We start from the raw sequence: 26218 nt of genomic DNA on the forward strand, positions 1-26218 counted from the left end.
AGAAAGTGCGAAAGATAAAAGCCATCAAAGCAATGCAAAGCAAAGCAAAGCAAAGCAAAGCAAAGCAAAGCAAAAAGACAAAGAAAAAAGTAACAGTGCCCAACCAGCACCCCTCAATATCAGAAAACACCCCAAAACACACAAAATAGCCTCCACGGGGTCCACAGACCATGGGTAAGTTTTTAACTTTACTAAATAAAACAAGTTTTTATACCAGTCCAATTTGAAATGATGATTGGTTATGCCATTTTTATAAAAATTTTGAACAATGGTCTGAAATTTAAGATACATTTTTTAGTGCCACTATGAATCACTTATTAAATGGTGTTTTTTTTTCTCTCTCTTTGAATTTACCACAATAGTGGTAACTAAACTATAAAGAATATAATGTACTCATTTTTCAAATTCTCGTTATTTTGTTACAAATATGCATACGTATATCCGTAGCGTCCGCCCCTCCCGGTCGAGCTCCACGCCCGCCCTGGCGCCATCCCTCCGGATGGGCTCCCTCCCTCCTCCCGGGCCCCCTCCCCTCCTTTTCGGCTCTGAGATGAGGAGACAAGTTCGCCCGCGGCACTCTCACACTCCTCTCCGCAGTCGCTGTCTTCCGTTTCGGACCAACGGAGGGGGACTTCGGAACAGGAGAAGCTTATTTTCTCGGTTAAGGAATAACATCTGAGCCTGGTAACTTTCGGGGCTGCTTTTGTGCACGTTCAGGATGAACAAAGCCGAGAAGGAAAACGAGCCGAGTGAATTCAGCAGCCACGAAGAAGAGGTAAGTGGGCGTGCGCACCTGGTCGGTCCCTTTCTTGCTTTCCCCAAAACCTAACTTAAAAGCAAGGACAAAAACATTCGGTCGTGCTAAGAGTTCACCCTGTCGATGAACAACAACACGACCTCCTGCGTAAAGGCGTCACTTGCAACTTGCGACGTTTTTTTAATTTTTTTTATTTTGCACTTGAAAGTCAAGTAGGCACGGAAGTTGGCATTTACGGCGTGTAATATCTGCACGATGACAATAGTGCCCCCCAAAGTATCTTGTAAAATTCCAAATTGAAGCCGAAACTCATTTACAGATGGATTACAAAATGCAGTTTTGGTGTAATGATACAGACCCACTATTATCTACTTGCTCTCCATACGCTGATATCATCATGTATCACGATAGCCCCTTCACTGGTAAATTATTATAATATCGTGATATCTTTTTCTCAAAGTTAATTTGTAATTCTATTATTTCCAAAGACACATGGCCCACATTACCAATTTATATTGATGCACCCTGTATTACAAAAATATCATCATGTATCACAGTATCACCCCCTCTTAATCGCGAACCGTCACACAATTCCATCAATGGAATACCAAAAACAATTCTGTCCAATTTGTAATGATGCATCACACAAGTTAGTTTGACACAACCCATGTTTTTGCCCTTGACTTACACAGATATTATAATGTATCGTGATACCGCCCTCGCTAATTATATATATATTTTTTTCTGTAATTGTACTTCCATCCAAGTCATAATGATGCATGGCCCAAGTATCAGTATTCAATTTATTTTTCTTATTGAGTTCACCAATATCATCTGTGATAACAGTTTTATTTTAATATATCGGGTATCGAACAGCCTTCCTTGCCAGTAGTAGTTAGTGCTACACTGCAGAAAGGTCTTTGTTCTCCATTGAGCTAATTGAAATTCTGTTGTATCAAAAATAATATTGGCTACTTGGTATCGGTATCAAGAATGATATTCGTATTGATAAAAAGTAGTGACTACATCGCTAGTGTTCAATATTTCTGACCAAAAATCGTTGTGTGTGGGAAAGCCAACGTCTTTACAGAGTCAATGATTCGGTGATCAATAAGATTTTGTGCTATCTTTACGGCTGGTATCAGTAGGTTATACGAATTGATGTTAAATCTGGACTTTCCCCACCTAAGAACACCTCCCGGAATGGTACCAACCCCGTCTGCCTCCAAAAGACCATTAAAACCCGGCCAATAACCGTCGGGAGGCAAAGTTTAACAAGCTGCGAGGTATAACTCTCACGCGCTCTTAGCGCAATGGCTCACTGATTCACACCAGTAAAGTGCCGATGCGACGGAAGGGCGCGCTAACCAAACATGGCGTTGTCGCAGCCGAGGTATGCTTCTAATCTGGAGAGCGGCGTTTGATAAGCCAACGCTATCAGGTGCTCTGGACGCTTTCACATCGCCAGACGCTTTTAGCCAGGTGACAAGACCTTGTAAGGACCTGGAAGCTCGGCCGGACTCAACAAGTTTTCCGTATATGTTTGAACGCCGTATCACAATACCGCTTTATACAGCAAAACTGAACACACGTATGAAGTTTGCGTACCACCGCGACATGTGTGAGGGCCTCCGTTAATGCGCTCCTTGATTGATGCTCGACCGTTCGAGACGTGAGGTTGACTTTGCGTGTAAGCGGATCTTTACAAGCGAGACCCCGAAGAGATATGACTCGAGCGAATGTGGCGCGTCTCTTTGGGGGTGCTCGCATCGGGCGCCGTGACCTTTCTGGTACGTGGGGGAGCGCGGGGGAGGCCACCGGTGGTCCGTAGCACGATGGCCTGCTAACTATGAAAAGGGCAAACTGATACATTAACTCTGTGTGACATGAAACGTTACAGGAGGCTAAAAAAAAAAAAAAATCTGATGGCCTGCTAATGAAGACAATCAAAAAGGCTCACTGCTTTTGAGCCCCCCCCCCCCTTCAGCTTTGCCGTCTGATAGGTTGGAGTTTATTTATACAAGCGGCAGGGGAATTGTCATCTTATCTGAGCCATTTGTCAGCTGTGCGACAAGAGCTATTTGAAAAGACAACAACAAGGCTTAGCGTCACCAGCGGCTGGCCAGTGAGTCTGACAAGAATGTCGTAAATGCCGACTTGGGCCCAACTCATTCAATAGAGCAGGGTAACGCGGGAAAAAATATGATCACGATATATCTTTTCACATCGTCCGATCTCGATTATCACAATTTAAAAATAAGAAACTAAAATACTTACTTTTGAACTTTTTTACTTCACCCTAGTATGCAAGCTGAATTGTCGTCGTATTTGTGAGTTCACAAAAACACGAGAATCCATCTTGTCCAAAGTTAGGTTACGTTTACTTAGCATCAAAACAAATGAAGGAAAATATCAGATAATGGGGTCGAGGTGGCGTACTATGGTGTTATATCTTAAGTCATGGAGGGTGCTTTCCAATTTTAACAAACTACAGCTAGCTAGCTGCCAAGTTGTTAGCATGACTCATTCAAAAATAGTTTCACTATATGACGAAAGTTATCAGTTTGAAGCTTAACTTTTTGGAATGTAATTAAATTTGGTTTGGTTTTGAAAGATAACTAAAGTTATCAGTTTGAAGGGTAACTTTTTGGAATGTAATTAAAGTTTGTTTGGTTGCCTAATGATCTTCAAATGGCCTCTTCAAAGCAAAATGGCAGACTTCCTGAGCCTTTCTCGGGCAAGAAAATTTCTTGTGGGTGACTTTTATCTCTCTTCCCCTGATTTCCTTCCATCTGCCACACCCAGCTTTTTTCCCTTAACTCGCTTTATCTTGTTCTCGTTGCCATTTCCTCCCGTGATGCTTTCTTTCCTCTAGTAAACTGCTGTCCCATTTAATCCCTTCCTAGTGTGTTCCTTCTTTCGTCTTCTTTCGATAATTGAATTTTGGGGGTCCTCAACATGGTTGAAAATGTATTTATCACAACAGCTAAAAGTTCTAAAAATAAAATATGAAATCCAATCATTTCACACAGCATACCTGATGATCTTCGCATTAAGTGTTGAGTGTAAAAAAAAAATGAAATTGCCATAAAATGACACCAAAGCAATGCTTATTTTTATTTTTTAGTGTTTTGTTAGATTTCATGGCAATTAGAAGGGAGCATCAAATATTTGCGGATGTTTTCTAAATTGATTTTTTTTTTTTAAATAAACAAAACGCAATTATATTATGTTTTTCCGTGGAGACGTTTTCGGTTCGAATTTTTTTTAATCAATGATAATAATAATAATGCAAAAAAGTCTCTTTGTTGTACTTTTATAGGTCATGGTGAGGGCCACTGTTGTTTGGTTAAAAACACCTGAGTGTGTCCACCTGAAAGCAACCCATGGGAGTGGACGCTCTTAAAGGTTAACCCATTGGAACATTTACAGCGCGGCAGCGCTTTAATTGTTGCTTGAAAGCAACTACTCGAGTGCACTCGACCTCGCCCTCGGCAATAAACTTTACCCAACCTCTGACCCGCACCCCCCTCCTCGCAAATCCTTTGTGAAACTCGAACCCACGACCTGTTACCAGATAAACCAAGTCATCCGATTAAGGTGGGCCTCACACCTCTGCGTCTGTTCCACTCCGATGCGACAAAATCATTTGTCCTTTATTCCTCTTCTACAGGCTAATGAGAGAAGCGTTTTTTGCAAAGTGTCAAATTGCGGTAGTGGGGCGAAAATGCCAACAATAGAGTCGTGTGGTGAGTGGCCACGTCAAGGTTAGACCAGCGTCCTGCTGCATTTGGCTCGAAAGACTTCTTATCTATTAACTTGGCTACGGAACACACACATGTACATTCAAGGGAGGGCGGAAGCATGGAGCGGGCAGCGCTAATAATCTCCCATCGCACCAAGGTCATGTCTCTCATTTGAGTCGCTCAAAAAAAAAAGTGGTCAATTAAAGTCAGCAAATATGTGCGGAAGTCACACGGAGTTTATAATGAGACATTCCAAGGCCAAACAAAATCCCTTTCCAGGACGCCGCTCGGGTTTCCAAGCGATTGTTCGCATGGGAGGTGATGGAAATAGAAGGAATGGGTCGTCGCCCTCCTTGGACCCTCCCCAACAAAACAATTTCGGGTCCCAATACGACTAGGCCAATTTCTTTCTTCCCAGTGTGTTGTGGTGTCCTTAACAGAATGAAACATTTTACTATTCGAATTAAAGGAATTAAAATTGATGATTTGAGCATAAAGCCTGTAGTGATCTATGAATTCAAAGTAAACACGGTGAAGCTACACTTAGCTGTTATGCTGCACACAAACGGAATAAGCTGCCACCACAAGTCAAGTCGGCCCAAATGCACAGAAAAATTGGTTTACGACTTTTTTCTTTAAAAATACACTTTTTATAAGTGCCATTTTCCAGGAAGATTCTTTTGAGTGGATGTGTATTTAAAACTATGCCTTCATGTTACAAAAACGAATACAATAGGACTTTTTTCTCGAAGGAAATAGCTTCCAACTTATCTCCTCCGGGAAAAAAAATCATCTTTATTATAAGGTTACATTTTTCATTTGTGATTCTTTTTTTTCTGCGAACATGAACAGAGTAAGGTTGTTGTTTTTTTTTCCCAGGAAGTTTTGTTTTTCCCTCTCAAAATTAGTTTTTTTTTCTCCCTTAAAAAACATAAGAGTGACAATTCTACAAAACAGCACAAAAAAAGAAAAAATGTTTTACCTCAAGGGTCTTTTTGAGAGAAAAAAAATTGCTTAAAATGCATGTAATACGATAAAAATGAAAGGCCATTTCTTTCATTGCAAAAAAAGATCATAAAAATAAGGTTACGTATTAATTTCAGAAAAAATGAAGTCTTTATTATTATTAAATCTGCCCGCCTGTGACCATATACGGTCAACGATTCAAATGCCCCGTTTCGAAGTTGTCTTGACTCACAAGGAAGCGAAAAAAACTCAAAAAAACTGTCCGAAAGCCAACAAAAGAGATTTGACCCCAAAAACGCACCTTGACATCCGGCTTTCCGCGCCTCGGCCAACCCCAAAGTCCAGTCAACAAAGAGCCGCTTGGCTTAATCTGCAGCAGATGTTTGAAGATTTTGCAGCTGAATCATTGGGAATGTGCAAACTCACCGGACGCACGGCGGAACGGTTACCACCCGCAACAGCTGACGTCAGGAAGTCTCAGGGATCAAGCGGGACGGCGCCGAGAATGGCCCGTTGTTGCCGACGGGGTCTCGCAGACAAAAGAGGTGGACATTTGAATAGCTTGGCGGTCCCGCTTTAGATGAGTGACATACCTCAAATGTTTGTTAGCCCTCTCATAAGCTGAGCAACATATTTACTCCACTTGAGAAACAAACAGCATTTTTTGGCCATTTTCTTCAAAAAACATCTCGTAACTTTTCAACCTCATTCTGTTTTTGTCCCCTAAGAAATTGCGACATTTTATTTTAATGACTTTATTAAAGTGCCAAATTTACCCTGTCAAAACCACAAAATTCTCATATTGTGAAATAATGAAAGATACTGTTTATTCCTCTAACTAAATTCCTCCTCAAAAGTATGACAATACTGGAAAATATGATTCTAACCTTTTTTCCTTCTTCAACCTTCTCCTCCTTACGATAATAAATGACTAATGGACAAGTACAGATACCAGGTATTGGTATCAAGCCCATATTATTTTAAGGTATCGAGTACTCATAGCGACTTCCGATACCAGCAATTGATAAGACCCTGTTTAGTTTCAAACTTATGACCATATGTTAGCAAGATTTTGGCTTTCGCTCATATTTAGCTATTTTTTTTTTTTAAAGATCGGGTGTAGTGAGCCTATGCGTTGACGTTATTAAATCAGACCTGGCAGACCCCACTCGCGGCCCCGTGGAGTCTCGCTCCGCTAAGATAAGAGCAAAGGTGACCAAGGTGATGTTTGGCGCGGTGCCTCGGTCCAGCGCAGCCCTCCCACTACTACGCCCCCTCCTCCCCGGTTGCTAAGCTCCTTTGTTTGTGTGCTGCTCTCTCTCCATTGGCATCAGTCGCGCAGATCAGGTTACATGTGGGAATGAGCTGGAGTGTTAGCTCAGCGCTTCCTTTGTCCCCTCAGCTGGGAATCTCGGCGCGTTTACGCAAAATCCAATCAAGGACCACTTGAGCAACTTTGGATACTTACTGTATCTTCACCATTGGTATTATTAGCTGTGTTATTTATACCTCACTTTCATTCGCTGGTCAAAATGTCATCACGAGAATACATTTATTTACTTTATTCTTGACAGTCTTTATGGTTGTAAGATTGCAGCCGTTTTTGTTTCAACGGGAAGAAAAAAAGACAACTTTAAGAGAATGAGATCAAATTTATTGTCCGGGGGAAAATATGAATTTTATTCTCTTAAGACTTCCCCATCAAAAATTTAACATTATCCATCACAAGATTGTGACTTTCCCCTCCCTTAAAAAATACTTTTTTTCCCCCCTAAGAATATTTTGTTATTATTATTTTACAAAAAGGAAACTAATTGTAGTCTGTAGAGCTTTTTTTTTTTTTTACCAAAAAAATTCACAGAAAAAAAAATAAATAAAAAAATTTGTTTTGGGAAAAATGTAATTGAGGAAAAACCCAAAATAAAAAAAATAAAATACATAAAATACAATGCAGTTTTACTATGGTACAATTTTTTAAAACTATGCTCATGTACAATACAAGAAATAAAGGATGAGGATATGAGAAAGTGTGTACATGAGTACACATATTTGTATCTGTCAGGAGTAACTGACCTTTTTGAAATTGAGAGCTACTGAATAATGCAAAGGTCATTTGGATACACACTTCTGAAACAACAATTGTGCATAATTTATCTTTAACAATCTTACCACGTTTTTATTTCATCTACAACTTTCCTAGAAAATCCCAACATCCCATCAGCGGTGAGCTATTTTTAGAACAGGCCCACGGGCTACTCATGTGGTCCTTGGGGAGGCGGGGGGGGGGGCAGTGACGTCCACTCGATTATTCGATTAGCCAAGTCGCTTATGACAAAACAGCTTTGAATGTTGCTCTCATCTCCCCGGCGATTCCTCCCCTTTAGATTTTCGTTTGCGCTTGCCTTCTCGGGAACGCTTCCCTTTATGTTCAGCTCGGCGCTATACATTCAAATTCCCTGCCAGCGAGCAGGAGCTCAAGTTGAAAAGTTCAGATGTGCAAAACAAACCCAAAGAAAGTCTACGTTATTAAAGACTATGTGACGATGTGTTTGGCGTTCTCCGCAGGTCCGAACGCTCTTTGTCAGCGGGCTGCCGCTGGACATCAAGCCACGGGAGCTCTATCTTCTCTTCAGACCATTTAAGGTATGTTTGGATGTTTCCAGCGCGTGGATGAGCCAGGGCTATTCTTAGCGACTGTTCTTTCCAGCTGTCAATCGTAGCGGCCATTAATAATGATGAAATAAACGGACATGGAAAGGTCGCCCGAGCTTCAAGTCTCTGGCTTCGGAAAGTCCAGGTTCGATTGTGACTGACCGCGTTTGTAAACTTGACATTGTCTTTTTCATTGCAGGGCTATGAAGGTTCCTTGATAAAGCTGACCTCCAAACAGGTAGGCTTGGAAACAATGGAATGATGAAAATTCCAATTTTTTGCAATTTAGTGCCATCGAGTCAAATGTTTAGCCTACGCGGAAAAATTTGGGAGCAGTAGGATTAACTTTGAAAGTGGCCAAAATGAACCTAAAATGGCTTCTTCAGTCCAAAATGGCAGACATCCTGTGTCTTTTCAGGTGTGGCTTCATGAGGATTTTTTTGTGTGTCTACTCATGATATAGACGCGCGTCAAATTCCATGTTGCTAAGTGAAACTGGCCTTAGGTGCCAAAAAAAAAAAAAAAAGTAAAACAGAAAATATAAAATATCAATGGAAACAAACAATCACATTGACCCTAAAATGGCCGACAGGTTTACTGTGTCTTTATAGGCACGGCCTCTTGAAACTTTTTTTGTGGCTCTACTCACGGTAGACACGCTTACCAAAATTCATGTTGCAAAGTTGACCTGATTTCGAGGGCAGAACTCAATTAACTATAGTTTTGTGTTTTATGAGGAGTCCTCCTACTTGGCTGCCTTGCTCCGCCCCCACGCAATGATACAAATGTTTTGCAATTTGGTGTCACCCTTCTGTTTAGTGGTTCGAGTTTGCTTCGCCATTGGACAAAATCTCCAGAGTGAGTACATCTTTGAAGGACATTTGGACAAGGCCAACATAGAAAGATAAAACTTATTGAGGTTGTAATACCTCGTCAAGGTTTTTAAGAGAACACGCTCGAAGCAAGTGAAATGCTCTTCTAGGAAAAGTGTCTCGGCATACTTTGCCTTGATTTGAGTTATTTCATCTGGGTTACATTTGATTTTTTTTTTTTTGCTGCAGTCTTATAAGAAAAGACGGCTCGGATGAAACACTCTGCATATCCATGCTGCCGATGGGGAGTCATTTCCTTATAAAGCAAGAGGCCCATCTCAGGCCCTTTCTATTTATATGTTCCTGTTTTGCTTTTTCCCCTCTCTCACTCCGTCTCTCTCTCTCTCTCTCTCTGTGTCTCGCCCTCCCTTGTTCAGAATTCCCATAACCCCTGTTTTTCCAGATCACTTCCAACAGATCAACCCCACGGGATGTTTTCATTTCCTTCCATACCCGTCGAATAATAACAACCCAAATTGTTGTCTCTTTCCTCGTGCTCTTCTTGGCTGCTCAGCCAAGATGCAAAAATCGAATTTCAACTCAACCCTTTTTTTTTTTTTTTGGGCCACTCATTTTCATCTCGTTCCTGCCTCTCACACCGCTTCCATATTTGGGCAAATGGGGAACAAAGGGATGAGCTCTGTCTTTCCCCTCAGGTTCATAAACAGACTTGAGCACCAAAGTGAACAATATGACGAAATGGGTGGAGGGTCACACAATGTTTTGTTTTTTAAACAGCTTAGTACAATAGAGGAAATAAAAATCAACAGAGACAATCTTTAAAAGCCTCTTGCCTCATTTTTAGGAAGCACAACCAAATATGGTGAGGGTTGAATGCATCTTTTTTTTTTCTTGTATAAGGAACACGTCTATGCCACTCAGACAGGAATGCCAAGTCAGTTTTTTTTTTTCCCCCCTGCCCTAAACTGTGTTTCTTTTCTCTCCAGCCGGTGGGCTTTGTCAGCTTTGACAGTCGATCGGAGGCGGAGGCTGCTAAGAATGCCTTGAACGTAAGTGTCACGCCCTTTCCGCCAGCATCCCATCACACGCAAAGTGCAGTCAAGACAAAAATCATCTGCATACACGCGTGTTTACCGCTAGCAAAAGCGGAGCAAGGTCAAGCCCTCATTCCAAATACAAGATATTGATCCCGGGCTTACTTGGGAGCTCGTTATTTCGCAATAGAACTAACAACCTTGATGAGAGGCTTTCCACGAGATCTTAAAAAAAAAAAAAAGACATTTTTCTCACACATATTTCGTATCCCGCCCCAAATTTTTCCTCTTCCCAAATTATTTGTGTAATGATTGAAATGATAAAGTGTAGTGGGATAAGCAAAGTGCCCTTTCCCCATTGCGCCTCAATGCACCTCCGGTTGTTTTTGGAATGTTGGATTTTTTTCAGAATCACGATGCCAAACAAACTTGTCCGCAATTCAGTATGCAGATAGCAACCCGCAGGGATACACACAAACAGTCTCGACAATTGTTTTCTCACAAAATGATTTCCATATTTCCCTCTCCTTTTGATGCACACCAGGCATCAAAAAGATGCCAGCCTCCCACATGAAGAGCATTCTTAGCTGTCACACCAGTGTAAAAAAAAAAAAAGAAACAAAAAAAGTACAAAAAGTAAAATAAAAAGATTAAACACAATCTAAATTACAAAGGTGAGTCGCAAGATCTCTCATTAATATTTAGCAGCATTCTAAACTAGGACAACTGTAAAAAAGGTCACCGTTACTTGTAAAATACAAAAGAATCAACAAAAAAAAAAAATTGAACAACACGTTGCTAAAATTCAACAAACGACCATATGGATGACATCACACAGTTCGCCGTTCACATCACGTCCCGATTTTCATTTGCCATCCGTCGCCCCGTCACAGTAATCCACAACTGAGCCATTTATATATCACCAAGATTGCTTTCTCGCCTGTAATTTCTACCTTGTGAGTAACACCTAACGATAAAAGGTACATGAAAGCTCTCGTCGGACACCTGATCACCGAACAAGGCGTGCGAAAAATAGAAATGTCAAAGACCTCCACAAAAACTCGCGTCTCAGTTGTCTAAATTTGTTGTCGCTTCATCATTACTTGAATCGCCATCACGTTTATTTATAACCCAAGAAAAGTAGTCGGGGAAACAAAGTGTGCCTAACGTCTGTGTGCCTCAAATGTGAACTATGCCACCAAGATGAAATCATAATTCACAAACCATTTTACTGGATATCTAATTTTTTTTTTTTTTTATAAAATAAAAGAGATAGTTCCATATTGAAAACAAAGCACCATGTTTCTGTTTTTTTTTTTTTATTATTAAAGGGTAAGGGGGAGTCTGGAACGGATTAATGGCAATTTCATTCATTTCAATGTGCAAATGTGATTTGAGATGGTTAGTGTTACTACAAATGTTTTTTTTTTTTTTTTTTTTTTTTTTGTCATAGGGGGTCCGGTTTGATCCTGAGATCCCGCAGACCCTCCGGCTGGAGTTTGCTAAGGCCAACACCAAGATGGCCAAGAACAAACTGGTTGGCACCCCCAACCCCCCCTCATCCCAGCAGAGCCCCGGCCCACAGTTCATTAGCAGAGACCCGTGTGAGTACCGCAGTGGAGCTGCTCAAGTTGACAACAATTTGTTCGCCGTTTATTTTCCCCCTAGGAAATAAGAGAATGAATCCGTCCCAGAGTCACACTGTCGCCGTCGTAAAAACTTTATTAACTGTCCAGGCTTTTACAGTCACGGAGTGTGAAAATAATTGTAAATAGGATCATATAAAAGTGATTAAAAAAAAATCAAGAAAAAAAAAAAGCCAAAGTCATAGTGGCCATGACTTTTTACTTTATGTGATTCATGCAGTTTTAATTTTGAATATTTTTTTTCCCCAAAACATTTGAATCGTCTTCTGTATTTGAGTTGCGGCTGAGCAGGTGTGTTTGTAGTACAAAAGTTCAACTTTTCTCCAGAAGCTTCCTGGATTCCGCAGCCGTGCGGCAATCGTTCTTTGCTGCATTCTTGTCCGATGAGCAAACAAATGTTCTTATCTGAAAAATGTGGTGCCAGAGAACCTGTGTGTGTGTGTGTGTGTGTGTGTGGGTGTGTGGGAGGGGGGCAAATAAGGGAGCCATTACTGACACAACGACGTCATTGGAGAGACGGACGGCCACCATTTTGTGATAAAGTGTTGTTTTTTTCTCCATGTGCTCGCTTGGCAATAGAAACGCTCGCTTCCTTGAGTTCCGTTGCGTGCCGTCACCTCGCTCTTTCACTCAGCAGCTCTTTTTATGGACTCCTTGCAGTAATCGGACCGCCTCGCAGTATAATCACTTGGAAGCCAAGAGGCTGCTTGTCAATCAAACAAACAAGCAGTGATAGTGGAGCTAATTTTAGCCTTTTTTTTTTTTTTTTTTACTACATATATTTCAGATGGTTTTGTCCTCAGAAAATAATGCGATGCAAAATGTCTTTCCACACCTGTGTGATGTTTATAGCCGTGCAGCGGCCTCACTCCACTCCACGCCTGCTTTCTTCTTCTTTCCACAGATGAGCTCACAGTACCCGCTCTCTATCCCGGCAGCCCAGATGTGTGGGCGTCGTACCCGCTGTACCCGGCGGAGCTGTCGCCGGCCCTCGCACCGGCTTTTACTTACCCCTCTTCGCTCCACGCTCAGGTAACCACGGCGCACCTCCTCCGCTGTGAAGGAAAAACAAACGATATCAGCTTAATTTAGCTTCTTCCTTCTCCTTTTTTGAACATGTTGATTTATTTGTCTTCTTGGCATAACATGAAATTATGTGAAAAAGTGAAAAAATTATTTTGTGTTTGGTTGATCTCATGTTAAAAAATAAACTTCAACTTCAATTTGACTGCTAAGCCATTTTGGACTACAGCTAACTTTATAAAAAAAAAAAAGGAGTCTATTTAAAGAAGGTGTTTAGTTTTTCTTAAGCTGAACTAATAATATTGTATTTTAGGATTTCATGCCCCACACTGAAATACTTACAAAGAGTCGTCCACTTGAGGGAGACGCCTTGATAGGTGCTGCTGTTTTGGTTAGCAACACAGGTGAAATGGTAGTTCTTATTAGTTACTTCCTGATGAAGGGAAAGGGAAGCGGCAACTGGCAACAAATTGGGGCACGACATCTACAGTTTTCATCATTTTAGCTACTTTGTTAGACCCCCCCCACCTTTTTTTTTTTTTTTACCCCCGCCAGCCTTTTATCCCGTTTATCAAGCGCTGCTAATCTACAACGCTCCAGCGCGACTTCCCAATAGAGTTCATTATTGATCCCTAGCAATTTCTTCCCATAAAGCCGTTGGGTCGGCACGCCTTCTGCCTGGTCTTTCTCAGCTAAAGCCGCATCAAGCGTATTTTTAGCACCAAAAGGCCCTCGCTATTTATTCCGTGGGCCCTTTTATCTTTGCTCGCATTTCCATACGTGTGATTTGGCGGCGGCGTCACTAGATGATGACAGCTGGAGAAATGCAATTGAACGTGCTAACGTCTCAGATGCTTCAATGTTTCCTATTGTCTCTCTTTTTGTTTTTTTAAGATCCGCTGGCTCCCACCTGCAGATGGAACTCCTCAGGGATGGAAGTCGAGGCAGTTCTGCTGAAGTATGTGTGAGTAGTGCACAAGTGGACTAAAGGCACAGTCAGCCCGGCGCTGATGAATCATTTTAGAATTGATTAACCTATTGATGATTCCATTGAATACTCGTGTATTAAGGCTTGATTACATGCTGCTGTTTTGGCTAGCAACAGAGTGGTCGTATTGAAATTTACTTGCACGTGCAGGACAAAATTTAGTGGTTCGTTTGCAGGTGCAAACCCAAAAACCACCTACTGGGTGGTGTGTCCGCGTCAATCGACAGATGTGTGTGTATTTCTTGCACAAGGCAGCAGTCGCGCTGTCACCAGAGCTCTCCTGCTCTGAAAGACAGGAAGAAACATGTTCTCCAGACCCCTTAGGGGGGGACGTGTGAGTGAGTGAGTGAGTGAGCGAGCGAGCGTGTGGCTGGGTGAGGCTTACCCCGAGTCTAACATTTACTGAGCCCAGCAGAAAACACAAGTTTGGAACAGTCTCACTTGAATTCAGCTTGGTTAGCAAAGTTAGCATCTCTGCAAGCTATTTGTTGAATTGTGTCTTCAGATACGTAACAATAGTTGCTCTTGAAAAACAAATATTTACCACGTTAGCAGCTCTGCATTTCTGATCTTTTTGTTTTTATTTATATGGCATCGGTTTAAATATTTGATTGTTTAAAATCAATACTCTTAGCTTCTGGTTTTTTTTGCACGTCACTCTGAATATGAATAATCTTGTAAAAAATCATTAGGATTTCTATAATTAACGATTTAATTAAATAAAATAAATAATTCAAAAACACTAAAAGTGATCAATAGATTCCTTGTTACACCTCCCTGATCAAAGTGGATTGGAGATCAAAATTGACTGGAGTGAAGTGGCCACCCTTGAGCCGGCTGACAGGAACAGGAACAGGAACGGCCCCCACAGTGCGCACTGTTTGCCAAGCCGAATTGTATTTGACATGCGTGCCTCAGCGGCACGCGGGTGCCTTCAAAGACGACCTCATAGCAGACATTAATGCCTAGTCAACTGAAGGGAAAGGTAATCCGCATTTTCCGTTTGACAAAACATCACGGTAGTGGTGAGTGGTGGGGGGGTCGGGGGGGTTCGTGTCGGGTAGAGCGATACACATATACTGGATGTGGTCCGGCCATTGGCCCCGAGGAGCTTTTTCGCAAATGCGGCGCTTCCTGCTCAATGTTGGACCAACTCCCATCACAGGTTCCATCTTGGGCCCCCCCCTTCTGATAAGGAAGCGAAGCTTTGTCTCGCCCAAACACACACACATGCCTGCTGACATGTAACGCTTAAATCCAAGCGCGCTTTCCATGTGTCAGCTTTCCGCTGACAGATACTTGTCAACTGCTCTGCATTCATGAGAAACACAGCCAGGGCCTAAGGGCTTTTGTCCAGATTACAGGGGCTTCGGGTCGGGCATCCAAAGCTGCCCCCCCCCAACCCGCCACACAAACAACTGCGGGTCACATTCATTTTAAGAGTGAAAACAGTAAAACCCGTCACACTCATTGAAGAGGTGGCAAATCGCCTCCCGTGGTCTCAAGCAGGCCTTGTTTACAGATCTCACGTCATGCGTCTGCCTGCGAATTCTTGGCTGTAACACATTAAGCTGGCAAATCGCTAAAGCGTTCCCAAATGCGCACCGACGTGTTCAATGATCAACCCAGTCTTTAACCTTGGCCGCCTCAGCCGGAACAAATAAGGACGGTCTCGGGGAAAGTACGGGCGCCGCATCAGCCAAGCCGAGCGTCTGGAGAGCTCGTCGATTCTCGTAGATTCGCTCACCCTTGATTAAACGCGCGCCGTCAGGCATTAGCTAGGCCAGCCGTGTCTCTTAAATGTTCCTGCAGTGTTTCTGTGACGGGATCTCACTCTTGTTTTTAAAACTGCCAACTCCCCTTTGAGACTCACCGAAGATGTCGGTAGCACACCAGAATGTGTCTCTGTGTTGGTCTCAACACGCAAGTGTCTCTCCCGCCTGCTCGGCTGTAAACATCTGTCTGGCCGTCCTCAGGTTCCTGATGTGTGATGGCGGCCTCGGCCGACTGTGACGGGCGTCGCTGACTGCCTCTCCGCTCCGGTTTGACCCCCCCCCCCCCGGAGGAGCGACTCTGGCTGCGGTAGCAGCGAACCGTCGGTAAGCGTATAGCTAGCGTGCGCTGATGCTAACGGACAACGACAAAAGGTGTAAAGCTCACACCTTTCCCCCCACTTCTTCTCTGCCCTCGGGCTTCCTTCACTTTAGCTTGTACTGTGGTTGCGGTGCCAGAAATTGCGAAGTCCGTCGATAGTAGACGCTCTAAAGCCCGATGTCAGGATTTTGAGCTAACTTTTTTGGAAAACAAAATATATCTGACTTAAAACCTTCCAGTTATATGTAAACCACAAATATGGTACAAGATCCATATCAGCATTCATAAATCAAAAATTATTTTGAGTAATTTCTTCAAGACCAGCTTCAACAGAGCTGTTCAAGGTGAAGTTTAGCGATTTAAAAACTCCAGTTTTTAGTAATTCAGCCAATAGGCCAGGTTAGTATCGGGACTCGGTACCCATTCCTAATAAAGTCCCAACTTTATAAGAAGGAAATCGCTATGATAAAAAAAGTTGTATTTTTTCCCTTCGGAAAGTGTCATGTAAAAAAAAATAAAAATAAATAAAATCATAATAATAATCTAATGAAAAGAAGTCATGTTCAAGACCTTTTGTTAGCTGATTTTAAAATGGCCAAAACATGCTAGCCACTGTATAACGTTTCATGCTGGCCACAGGTTTATTTCTATTTACTGCTTCGTCGTGAGGTGGTTTGGTCCGTCCTGTTGTACCTCGCCGCTTTTCACCCCCCCGCCCCCCGTGTGCTTTTATGAGAGTTCAGTCACCATAGCAACCTCACCCGCTTTTTTGTTGTTTCCCTCCCCACTCTCTTTTGCTGTTTCTCACAGGCCTCAGGGCACACAAAACACCCGCCTCCATCACACATCGAGAACCCTCCCCTGCCCGCATTTAAAAAAAAAAGGAAAAAAAATTACAGTTACAGACTCAAGATATCCCGGCGGCGCTCTGGCTTCACCTCGGCCAAAGGTACCCCCAGCAGCCCTCGCCCCGCCCCACTTCGTTTACAAGTATGCAAGGAGATGTGCGTTCATATGCACGGGCGTGTGGCTAAAGCGCTGCCGGATGCTGAAGATGAAGACGTTATTATATGACTAGTAGTCCATATATCATTCGTATTCATGTTAGTAGGATTATTAAGAGCATGACATTGACCCACCCAAAAAAAAAAAATCGATCAAAAAAAATTGTTGTACTTGTTTTTTAAGAAAGAGGTATTTTTGTAACCATTTTCGAAGGGTTCATGTTGGCCTAGAGCGGAAATATGACAGCAAATGAAGAAATTATAAGTAGTGGTTATCTGATTAAAGTCGTGCTGTTGTGAGGGGAAAAAGAAGTATACTATTGTTAGAAAAAGTTCAAGGCAATGGTTGTAACATTCTGTGAATTTCTTTTTTTTTACTTTAAGCAGAATCTAACAATCAATATCGACGCCATGTAAATTGTGCAAACGGAAAATTAGTTGCCATGACTACCCACCACCGTTGCTTCTTCTTTGTCACCATATTCTTCTTTTAAAGAAGACAAAGAAGTGGTTTTCATGGCAAATAACCTTTGGTTCCGTGAGTACTGATACCTTCAAATGAAGCCAGTAGCAGCACAAATAACAATACTCACAAGTTCCTAAAAATAAAGGTGTGAATAAGAAACAAAAGTAATGTTACAAAATTTGATTACAGGGGATTTTTTTTTTTAACAAAAACGTTCTTAGTGCTAAAATAAAAAAAGCTCCTGTGACCGTTGCAAAAAATATTTCTGAGAGTTGTCCCACAAAGTAATTTTTTTTTCTTGGAACTTTACGACCAATACACTTGTTTTGATTATTTTTCCTGCTCATGCTTATATAATGCTGAGTTTTCCCTCCACAATATTACGACTTCTTGTGACAATCGAACAAATTGTTATGATTTTTTTTTTTCTTTTTTTAATGTGTGTTTTGCATGGCAGTCAAATGCTAACCGGTTACCTCCATCTAGTTCAACATGAAACTTATTTGTTTGACCTCTGGAGTTAATGCCGTCGCTTTGTTTTTTGTTGCAAACCAACGTGAAGAGAGTGCGATACCAAAGCCGTCCTGTTGGCGCGCTCTTGTCGACGTGTTTCTTTTTCCGGACCGCAATACACGGCTATAATTAGCTACAGACCAAAGGCATTTCATTTTGTACACTGGAGTTGAGCGAACTCGAATCGTGCAACTTTTCTGTCTTTGACGCCTTTCAAGTCCTCAATCGGATTTTTTTTTTCTTCTTTCGCTAAAGGCGCTTACTTTCGTCTATTTTTAGACAGCCAAACTAGTTTTCTTTACTGAAATGTACATATTAAAAAAAGGGAGCCGAGTCTGCTGTATTAACGTCCTTCATCGCAAAAATCTTTTCTCGCGACAGTTTGACGTCCAAATTTTAAAATGTTGTTTTCGCAAAAAAATCTTCCCTGTTACGTACAATCATAGCTAAGAAGGTGTATTTGGACCACACTGGAAAGAAAATGACTCGAGAAAAAAGTCGGAATGTTACCCGAAATAAGTTGCAACATCACCCCAAAAAAATTCTAGGAAAAAAATAAAAACAAACTCGTACTATTACAAGAAGGAAATCGTACTCTTCTGTGGAAAAAGGAATAAAGTCATATTTTGTGAAAAGTTGTTCTATTGTGAGAAAAAGGCTGTTGTACATTTTATTTTCCTCTTGTCATGTTTTTGTCAAAATCATCAGACCTTTTTTTAAAAAAAATTGAGATTTTTTTTCCTTGCAGCATTACAATTTAAGCTTTACATTTTTCCTGAAAATATGACTTTATTCCTTGAATGCACAATTTATTTTTTCTTTATTTCTCTGTAAATCGAGCAGTTTATTTCGTAAATATTCTGGTAACTTTATTCACATTTTGTGTGGCTCGAATACACCTTTGCGTCAGACTAGCTGATGCGTAACAATTCTTAATATGCACAATCGTATCCGATCCGAGAATTAATTATTTTTTGCTTTTAATGCAAATTTTTTTCGCATTGTTTTTTTTCTTTCCAAGTATTTATAAAGTGTGTGTGCGTGTTTTATGGGTGTTGTTTTCCCAATTATATAATTCAATGTAAGTATTATTGTATATTCCTTTGTATGTGTGCGTGTGTGTTGTATCTGACGGGTTGGAACATACTGTACTGTATGTATCATATACTGTATAAATACTACATAATTCACTGTGAAATCCTGACAAAGAAAAAAAAACTAACAAAAAGAAAACAAATGCCATTGGGGTGTTTTTCTAATATGGTACAGTACATGCTTGTTTGTGTATACGCTGTTGCTAGCTGCATATTAGGCTAGCATTGTTTGTTTCAAAACAAAACAAAAAAACGTTTTTATGAAAATGTTCAAAGAAGACATTTCCGGCCATTTGCCATTAAAGATCGACATGATCCCAACTTGACGTTTTGGTTTTTCTGTATTACCCTAAAGATATTTGAGTTCACACTTAAGTTTATAGGAATCATTAAAAAAAGAGTTGCCAAGAGTTGCTTTTGTAAAGTGGTATGCCCATGAGCAAGAGTGTGTGTGCGTAAATGTGTCACGCCATTAGGGCTACGCAGCGCCATCTAGTGGCTTGAATGCTCATTACATTAATTCTACAAGATTTATCAGTTTAAACTTAAAAAACAACAGCAGTTCAATCACACTTGGACCACTGTTTAATACCATTATTATTTTTAAAAAATAACTCAGAATATTACATTTAAAAATTTTATTTAAAATAATAGACGTTTGTTGACCTCGTGTGGACAGTTGCTGTAATTACAGGCGTCTAAACATTCAAATGAAAAAACTGCACTTGCACACTTTTTTTTTTAAATGTATATAAACTTTATTTAAATTATTTGCAAAAAATTAACCATTTACATGGATTTGTTGGAAAATGTTAACAATATTGCTTTGAGTTCCAATTATGTTTCCTATGTGTAAAAATACAGAAAAAGAAACCTACAGTAGGTAAAAAAATCTAAATTACTGCTTCTTGAAGATCCTCTTGGCATCCACACCTTCATAGTTGTAACTCTGTAGGTGTGAAGAAAAAGGAAGTTTAGAAACCTGTCAAATCTACAGCATGGAAGCAATTGTCTTTTCTTACTTTGTGCTTTCCAAAGTGTCTAAACACCACTGACCTGCACTAGTTCTCCTCCCAGCAGGATCCTGGTGGTGGTCAGCACCTTGTTGTTGTCCTTGCGTGTGAATTTGCCTTTCAGCATCTCGCCCTCCATCTCCCACGTTCCCTGATAGACAAACGCCAACCAACCTTTGCAGTCAGCCGAGTGAGTATGCATTCCATCCATACTCTTCATGTCCATGTACTAGTACTAGGTGTAATCGTGTACTAGTGGTAGAAAAATTCCTCAATAGTTTGTTATTCCTGTAAGACAACTACATGTTGTCATTGACGACTATAGACGGCAAAGGTCCATTTTAAGTGGGCTGGCAGTGAAAGAGTTAGTTGATTAGGTCACTCACCGAGACCTCGGTGCCATCGGCCAGACTGTAGTCAAAGGGTGTACCAAGAGTGAAGTGGATGTCTTTGGTGCGAAAGGTGCTGGACTCCTTGATGTGGAAATCGTTTCCAGTCTGCTGGATGCAAATCTTGAGGTTGTCGTGCTCGGCGAGTTTGCGCTTCATCACGTTGATGCCTACATGAAAGGGAGGGTTGCGCCGCTGTGAGAGTGGCCTGAGATTGACTTCCTGCTACCAAATTATGCCAGATGTAACTCGACTGACACTCCCTCCGCTGCTTCGGCCCGCCCAAAAATAGATCCCCACGAGTATCCGAAATAGGGATCTGCTACGAGTCGGTTCTTGTCCCTGAAGCCTAAACCTGTAATCGTTTCACCCTTGGGGAAGCAAGTCTGTGCACCTCAAAAGTTTGTGTGTGTCAGCTGGTTCTTGATACTCACCCATTTGTTCCATGAAGGCGTCGTAGTTCTCACTGCGTTCCACCTTCCAAGTTCCGTCGAACGCCATGGCTGCGGTCCGGGCAACGGGGGCGATATAGCACAAGCGAGAGCGTGGGATCGGGAATGTGCGCCGACCTGCGTTTATATACACCCGGCTTCACTCCCCCTATGTCGGCGCCCCCCCCGCTGCCCTCGCGTGATGCGCTCCTTTATCTTTACCGGGCCCCGAGCGCGAGGGTACGCCGATAAATCTCGGTCCCGGAACACTGCGGTACTGTTCTCGGCAAAGCAGAAATGGAGGACAAGGATGGGCTGTTGTGTGGGGGCACTCAGTCAACTGAGCCCCCCCACTTCGCCCTCTCTTTTTGTTCCTCTCAGGCCTTTTCAAACTGCGTTTGTGCCCAGCATAGAAATGAGTTTAGATCCCACGCTGGCAACTCGGACTGGCGTGATGCCACGTTGTAGTGACCCAGAGGAAAAGTACCGACAATAATTGTGACTGGTTTGAGTTCGAGTTGAACTTTAGGGTAAGAGATGGGGGGGTAGGTTTAGGGTGAGGCTTGAGGTTTTGGGTTTCTGGTTAGTCTTAGTACTAAGTACAGTAATTCACATTTATAAACCGGCTGTAGTGACAACTAGAATTTAAGTTGCAATATTCATGTTGGCCACTTGAGGGAAGCAGAAACAAGTTGTGCAATCGTACATTAGTGGAAATTATATTGGTCCACAAACTGATGCATGAGACATTATTTGACTACCGTTATGTTTTATGTCAACTTCCTTGTTTGATTTTTTTGTAATCTTTTGTACATAGAAAGTTTGTTAAATTCAGACTGCATTTTTTCCCCTGCGTGATCTAGATCCTTCTTCATTTTGTTCCACTTTTGGTAAGTGAAGGGGCGTCACGCTCGGCTTGGGCCTACATCCTCCCGTGCTTTCCACCCGGTCCCCCCCACTGAAATGAGGTGTGTGTGTGTGTGTGTGTGTGTGTGCTACCAGCATGCCTCCTGTGTGGGTTGACAAATGATCCACCACCCATGGGCCCTCATACTGCATGTATGCATCCATGATCTGCCATGCTTCTCTTCCTCCTCAGTATGTCAATGATGCGTCTCTGCCGTTTACACAAATTCGTGCAACGTTATCACTCCATCGGGATGTTGTCATCAATGTGGGCAAAATATCGCGATACATTTAGCAGAGATTCGCGAGCACACGTTTAAGTCTAAGCAAAAGCTCTATTTCCAGCCAATTATCACAGAGCCAAGTGGGCAGATGTCCACGTCAATGGAGGTCAATCCAACATATGGGCCGGCAAACAAAAGACCTCGTTGATGATTGAGTGAGCCGCGTGATTAAACCATCCTCCGTCGCCCTCCACAATCACAGTACCGAGGGTATAAGGTGACTGTCCTCCCGCTTCCGCATAAAGCAAGACTGTGTGACAAAAGTCTTTCAAGTTCCTTCCCAGCTAATCTTGACGTTTCCTCTCCTCCGTGTGGTCATCCAAGGGCCGACCTGTAAGCTGTTAATTGCAGGTGGTGGTGCTGGTGCGCCGACTCTTTGCTCACTCCCACATCCCTTTTGTTCGGGACAAACAAAAGCCTCCCCGCCACCCCCCTTGCTTTCAGAAGACGAGCAGGAACGGCGAAAGGATTAGCGCAATGTTTCTCATGACCTTTTAGATCGCCGGGGGCGGGGGTGCGCCTGAGTTCACAAGCAGAGTTGCGTGTTTGCGTATTGCCGTGTCATTGAATGTCACCTCAGGTATTTTCCTCTCTAAGTTACTGGCCCGATGTCGTATTCATTGGTCCTTCTAATTTTGGGATCAGGGGGGCGGGGCATACAAAGGGCATCTTAGAGGACCTGTGATGTCACCCCGCGGTGGCCCATTGAAACAAAACGCCCCTCCGCAGTGTTGCTTTTTGTCCCGTTCCCATCCAGCACAGCACTCCCTCCTTATAACGAGTGCTTTGACGCCTCATTAGCTGACAAACTATTTTAAAGCTACATGTAGCTTGAGGTGAAAATGACCACAAAACAAACTGACTTCAATTGGCCTATGTTGTACGTGTCGGGCAAATGGACGTAACTAAAATTTTGTCCGTTTCATACAAGTGATTTGCATGGTTGGAATCAGGTTATATTTTGGCAAATGTTGTGACTTAAGCGTGAATTTTTTTTCCCCTTCCCTCTCTTCTCAGAATTTATGCAATGGTTCCTTTGCGCAGTCAAGTTTAGTGAGATTGACGCTCAGATTAGCAACACCTTGCCTGCGATAAGGAGGCGCGCCTGTTCCAGGATGCGGCTGAGATCTGTTAAGAACACAATTAAGACACTGTCTGGCCTTATCTGCTCCAACTGCACTTATCCCTCGGCTTGAAACGCTTTCAAAACACCGGCTGCCTGCAATGTAACCATGCAAACCATCTTCCCTACAGGTATGAGAAAGTGCACAACGCAAGATAAAAACAAGTTGCACTGATGAAATGTCTTCAAAATATCATTGAGAAATCAAATACTTTCAAGGAAATGCACCTTTGAATGCAAAGGTCATGCAAAACTGTCACCACTGAATATTAGAATCGATTATCCTACTGTGTTGATTATTCCATCGATTATTCAAATACAAATTGATTTGATTTCAATTATATTTAAGAAAAAGGGTTTCCCCGCAATTTCTGATTACGAACCAATTATTTTTCATTATTTGGTATTATTTAGTGATGACAAAGCAACTAAACGAAATTTGACACAAGAAGGATTGCTGGTCATTAAAAAAAGGTAAATACAAAGAATATTCTTTGCAGTGATGTGATGATTTTTTTAAAATAAATTAAAAAAACATACGTGTCATCAAAATTTTATTTTTGTTCATTTTATTAATTTTATTCTCAATAAAAACACTGAATGAAACGTCTCGTTTGCATTATTGACTGGCTGCAAAAAATAGCAAACACAAAAAAAAGAAAGAAAAGTCATCAACGGGATTTGAACCCGTGACGCAAAGAAACGAAAGTCTGTGCAGCGGAGTCCTAACCGCTGTGCTATCGGGACATTTTAGAGTCAGATCAAGTGATGTTTAATATAGCTAACAACACTAAATTACTGGGCGGGGGCTAATGTTACCATTGCTTGATGGTAGCTCAGCATCAGCTGTCATTCGATAATGTTGGCTCGTGAGTGAACGATTAAACTTTTCAGTGAACGAGTGAACAAATAACTTCCTAAAGCGATTCGTTCTTTTTTCAGTTCATATAACTTCAACCAGTAGGTGTCGGTAATGCGTATTGAAGCTGGTGCCACCTCGCCGTAAAACAAAACGAAGAAGAAAATGACGTAACTTCCCGTTCACGAACGAGTCGTGAATTGCATTTCCCGTTGACCAACTGAATGGATCTGTGACTGAACGAGTCAATGGGTGAACTGAGCTTCCTTCCCGTGCATCAACGGATCAGTCAGTGAAGGTGTGGCGTCGCCCTCCTGGCGTGAACTATGTAAGCCAGAATGTCGATTTACGATTTGCCAAGGAAAGGAAGAACCATTCACTGAAGCACTTCTTTTATGCACGTTTTCTCCAAGCTAACGGCTAACTTTATTGCATGAAGGGATTATGGGTAATCTTGATAGTTTTTAAATAACGTGTGTGCATATAGATGCCTGAATATTGATATCCAATATATCTACTGCAATTTCACATTAGATTGCTGGTTTGAAATTTACTTTTATTATTATTGTTATTATTTTAATAAAGATTTATGTTAAAACTTGTCTGGTGTTATATTCCTTGTTTTTGTATTCGCCAATTAAAACATAGTAGCAACGCTGTCTGTCACTCACTCATGAATCGTCGCGAACAAACCTAAAAATGGTGATATACCTAATAGAGCAGGGGTGTCCAAGTCCAGTCCTCGAGGGCCGCATTCCTCCATGTTTTCCAAGTTTCCCTCGTTAAACACACCTGATTCAATGATCAGGCTCATGCAGAACGTGAGGATGAACTGATCATTTGAATCAGGTGTGTTTAACGAGGGAAACTTGGAAAACATGGAAGAATGCGGCCCTCGAGGACTGGACTTGGACACCCACTGAGTGCCAAAACTCCCAATGATCGTGAGCAGCAGGGGGGGCCCCATTTCAACCCCTTACACTGAGTGCCAAGCAGGGAAGAAATGAGTACCATTGTTATAGTCACTGGTATGACTCGGCAGGGGTTTGAACCCACCACCTCCCAATCTCAGGGCGGGCACTCTCCTCTTCGGCCACTGAGCTGGTAAACACTTGTATCGTAGTATAACACTTATAGTCGTTTTTAAATAACGTGTATACCTATATACGCCTAAATATTGTTATCCAATATATCTACTGCAATTTCACATTAGATTGCTGGTTTGAAATTTGCTTTTATTTATTAATTTACATTTATGTTAAAACTTGTCTGGCGTCTTATTCCTTGTTTTTATATTCGCCAATTAAAACATAAAAATCAGACATTTGGTTAACTGCTTTATATGACAATATGAGTAGGTACACTACACGAGGTTAAAAAAAAAGAGAATAAATAAATAAAGGGTTAATTGCACAACAAAAGCATTTCCTCGCACCTGGGATCGAACCAAGCTCTTGCCGAGCAAGAGCCCGAGTCACTAACCAGTCGGGTATTTCGACCGGCAGTCTACAATTGCCTGCACTGTTTTGTACTAGTGATGTGCATTCCAGTTCTCAAGTGAACTGATTCTTTAGAATCGGTTCACTCAAAATATTTGTTCAAAAGAATCGTTCGCTACACTTTCTTATTTATTTATTTTATTATTTTTTTTACCTCGTGTAGTGTACCAAAATATCCCATAATTATCTGCCTAAATAATTGTGACTCATTTAAAACTATTCTACTTGTTAATACCTACAAAATAACATATTCTAACCGGAGATTGCATTGACCTAATTTTCACATGGTCCTTGTTTACATTTTGCATTTGACACTGACAGCTGTCAAGTGCCACGTTAGGGCTCTTCTTGTGTAAGTTTTATTTGTTATGGGTTTTCTTTTGTAAGTTTAACTTTGGGTACTTTGAAAGTGTCATTTTAAATTGTACTTTGCTAGGTGTTCGTGTACACAACGTGTTGTGATGACATCTGCTGTGGAGTCTTCAGCTAGTCGCTTGTGAGCTGCTCCATAAAACCATACATGTTCCATACACTGAGAGCATGGGTTCCATAGGGTAGTGGTTAGTGCTCTGGGCTTTCATCCCAGCGACCCAGATTCGAATCTCAGTGGGAACCCAAAAGATTTTATCATTGAAAACTTGCAACACAGTTGCTCGTGTAACCATAAAACCATACAGGTCCCATGCACTTAGAGCAACGCTTCCATAGGGTAGTGGTTAGTGCTCTGGGCATTCACCCCAGCGACCCAGGTTCGAATCTCAGTGGGATCCAAACAATTTTATCAGACAAAATTTGCAACACAGGTGCTCGTGTCACCATAAAACCATACATGTCCCATACATTGACAGCAAGGCTTCCATAGGGTATTGGTTAGTGCTCTGGGCTTTCACCCCAGCGA

At 41.8% G+C, this 26218-nt stretch overlaps 2 protein-coding genes and 1 long non-coding RNA gene across 5 annotated transcripts; 1 reads left to right on the forward strand and 2 right to left on the reverse strand.

Annotated features, from left to right (window-relative positions):
* The first annotated feature begins 512 nt into the window (after nucleotides 1-512).
* Nucleotides 513-19137, forward strand: LOC125977976 (RNA-binding protein with multiple splicing). 3 transcript variants are annotated; one of them, XM_049735012.2, is made up of 10 exons: nucleotides 513-775; nucleotides 8035-8112; nucleotides 8321-8359; nucleotides 8941-8979; nucleotides 9941-10003; nucleotides 11442-11592; nucleotides 12539-12666; nucleotides 13552-13621; nucleotides 15622-15744; nucleotides 16550-19137. In XM_049735012.2, the coding sequence occupies exons 1-8, from the start codon at nucleotides 719-721 to the stop codon at nucleotides 13612-13614; spliced, it is 618 nt and encodes a 205-aa protein (XP_049590969.1). In that variant the 5' UTR covers nucleotides 513-718; the 3' UTR covers nucleotides 13615-13621; nucleotides 15622-15744; nucleotides 16550-19137. The 3 variants fall into 3 exon arrangements, with proteins under 3 accessions (XP_049590969.1, XP_049590968.1, XP_049590970.1); XM_049735011.2 differs by having other exon boundaries at nucleotides 514-775; nucleotides 13552-13615; XM_049735013.2 differs by lacking the exon at nucleotides 8941-8979 and having other exon boundaries at nucleotides 517-775; nucleotides 13552-13615.
* LOC125978095 (uncharacterized) lies at nucleotides 11693-15644 on the reverse strand. The gene is made up of 2 exons (XR_007484864.1): nucleotides 15519-15644; nucleotides 11693-12689 (listed from the first exon to the last, which is right to left on the reverse strand). It is a non-coding gene; the product is annotated as an uncharacterized lncRNA (long non-coding RNA).
* Nucleotides 19138-19549: 412 nt separating the features above from the next.
* fabp2 (fatty acid binding protein 2, intestinal) lies at nucleotides 19550-20941 on the reverse strand. Its single transcript, XM_049735047.2, has 4 exons — nucleotides 20653-20941; nucleotides 20216-20388; nucleotides 19873-19980; nucleotides 19550-19765 (listed from the first exon to the last, which is right to left on the reverse strand). Exons 1-4 carry the CDS (start codon nucleotides 20717-20719, stop codon nucleotides 19715-19717), a joined length of 399 nt encoding a protein of 132 aa, XP_049591004.1. The 5' UTR covers nucleotides 20720-20941; the 3' UTR covers nucleotides 19550-19714.
* Nucleotides 20942-26218: the final 5277 nt, after the last annotated feature.

The sequence above is a fragment of the Syngnathus scovelli genome, chromosome 1 (genome assembly GCF_024217435.2).
Source record: "Syngnathus scovelli strain Florida chromosome 1, RoL_Ssco_1.2, whole genome shotgun sequence".
Taxonomy (NCBI): Eukaryota; Metazoa; Chordata; class Actinopteri; order Syngnathiformes; family Syngnathidae; genus Syngnathus; species Syngnathus scovelli.

Bases quoted from the DNA above. Each gene is read 5' to 3' on its own strand.
- LOC125977976 (XM_049735012.2), top strand. From the start codon at position 719: ATGAACAAAGCCGAGAAGGAAAACGAGCCGAGTGAATTCAGCAGCCAC. The intron at 776-8,034 runs GTAAGTGGGCGT...CGTTCTCCGCAG, and splicing joins TCAGCAGCCACGAAGAAGAG to GTCCGAACGCTCTTTGTCAG. The intron at 12,667-13,551 runs GTAACCACGGCG...TGTTTTTTTAAG, and splicing joins CCTCTTCGCTCCACGCTCAG to ATCCGCTGGCTCCCACCTGC.
- fabp2 (XM_049735047.2), bottom strand. From the start codon at position 20,719: ATGGCGTTCGACGGAACTTGGAAGGTGGAACGCAGTGAGAACTACGAC. The intron at 20,389-20,652 runs GTGAGTATCAAG...CCTTTCATGTAG, and splicing joins CGCCTTCATGGAACAAATGG to GCATCAACGTGATGAAGCGC. The intron at 19,981-20,215 runs GTGAGTGACCTA...TTTGTCTATCAG, and splicing joins CCGATGGCACCGAGGTCTCG to GGAACGTGGGAGATGGAGGG.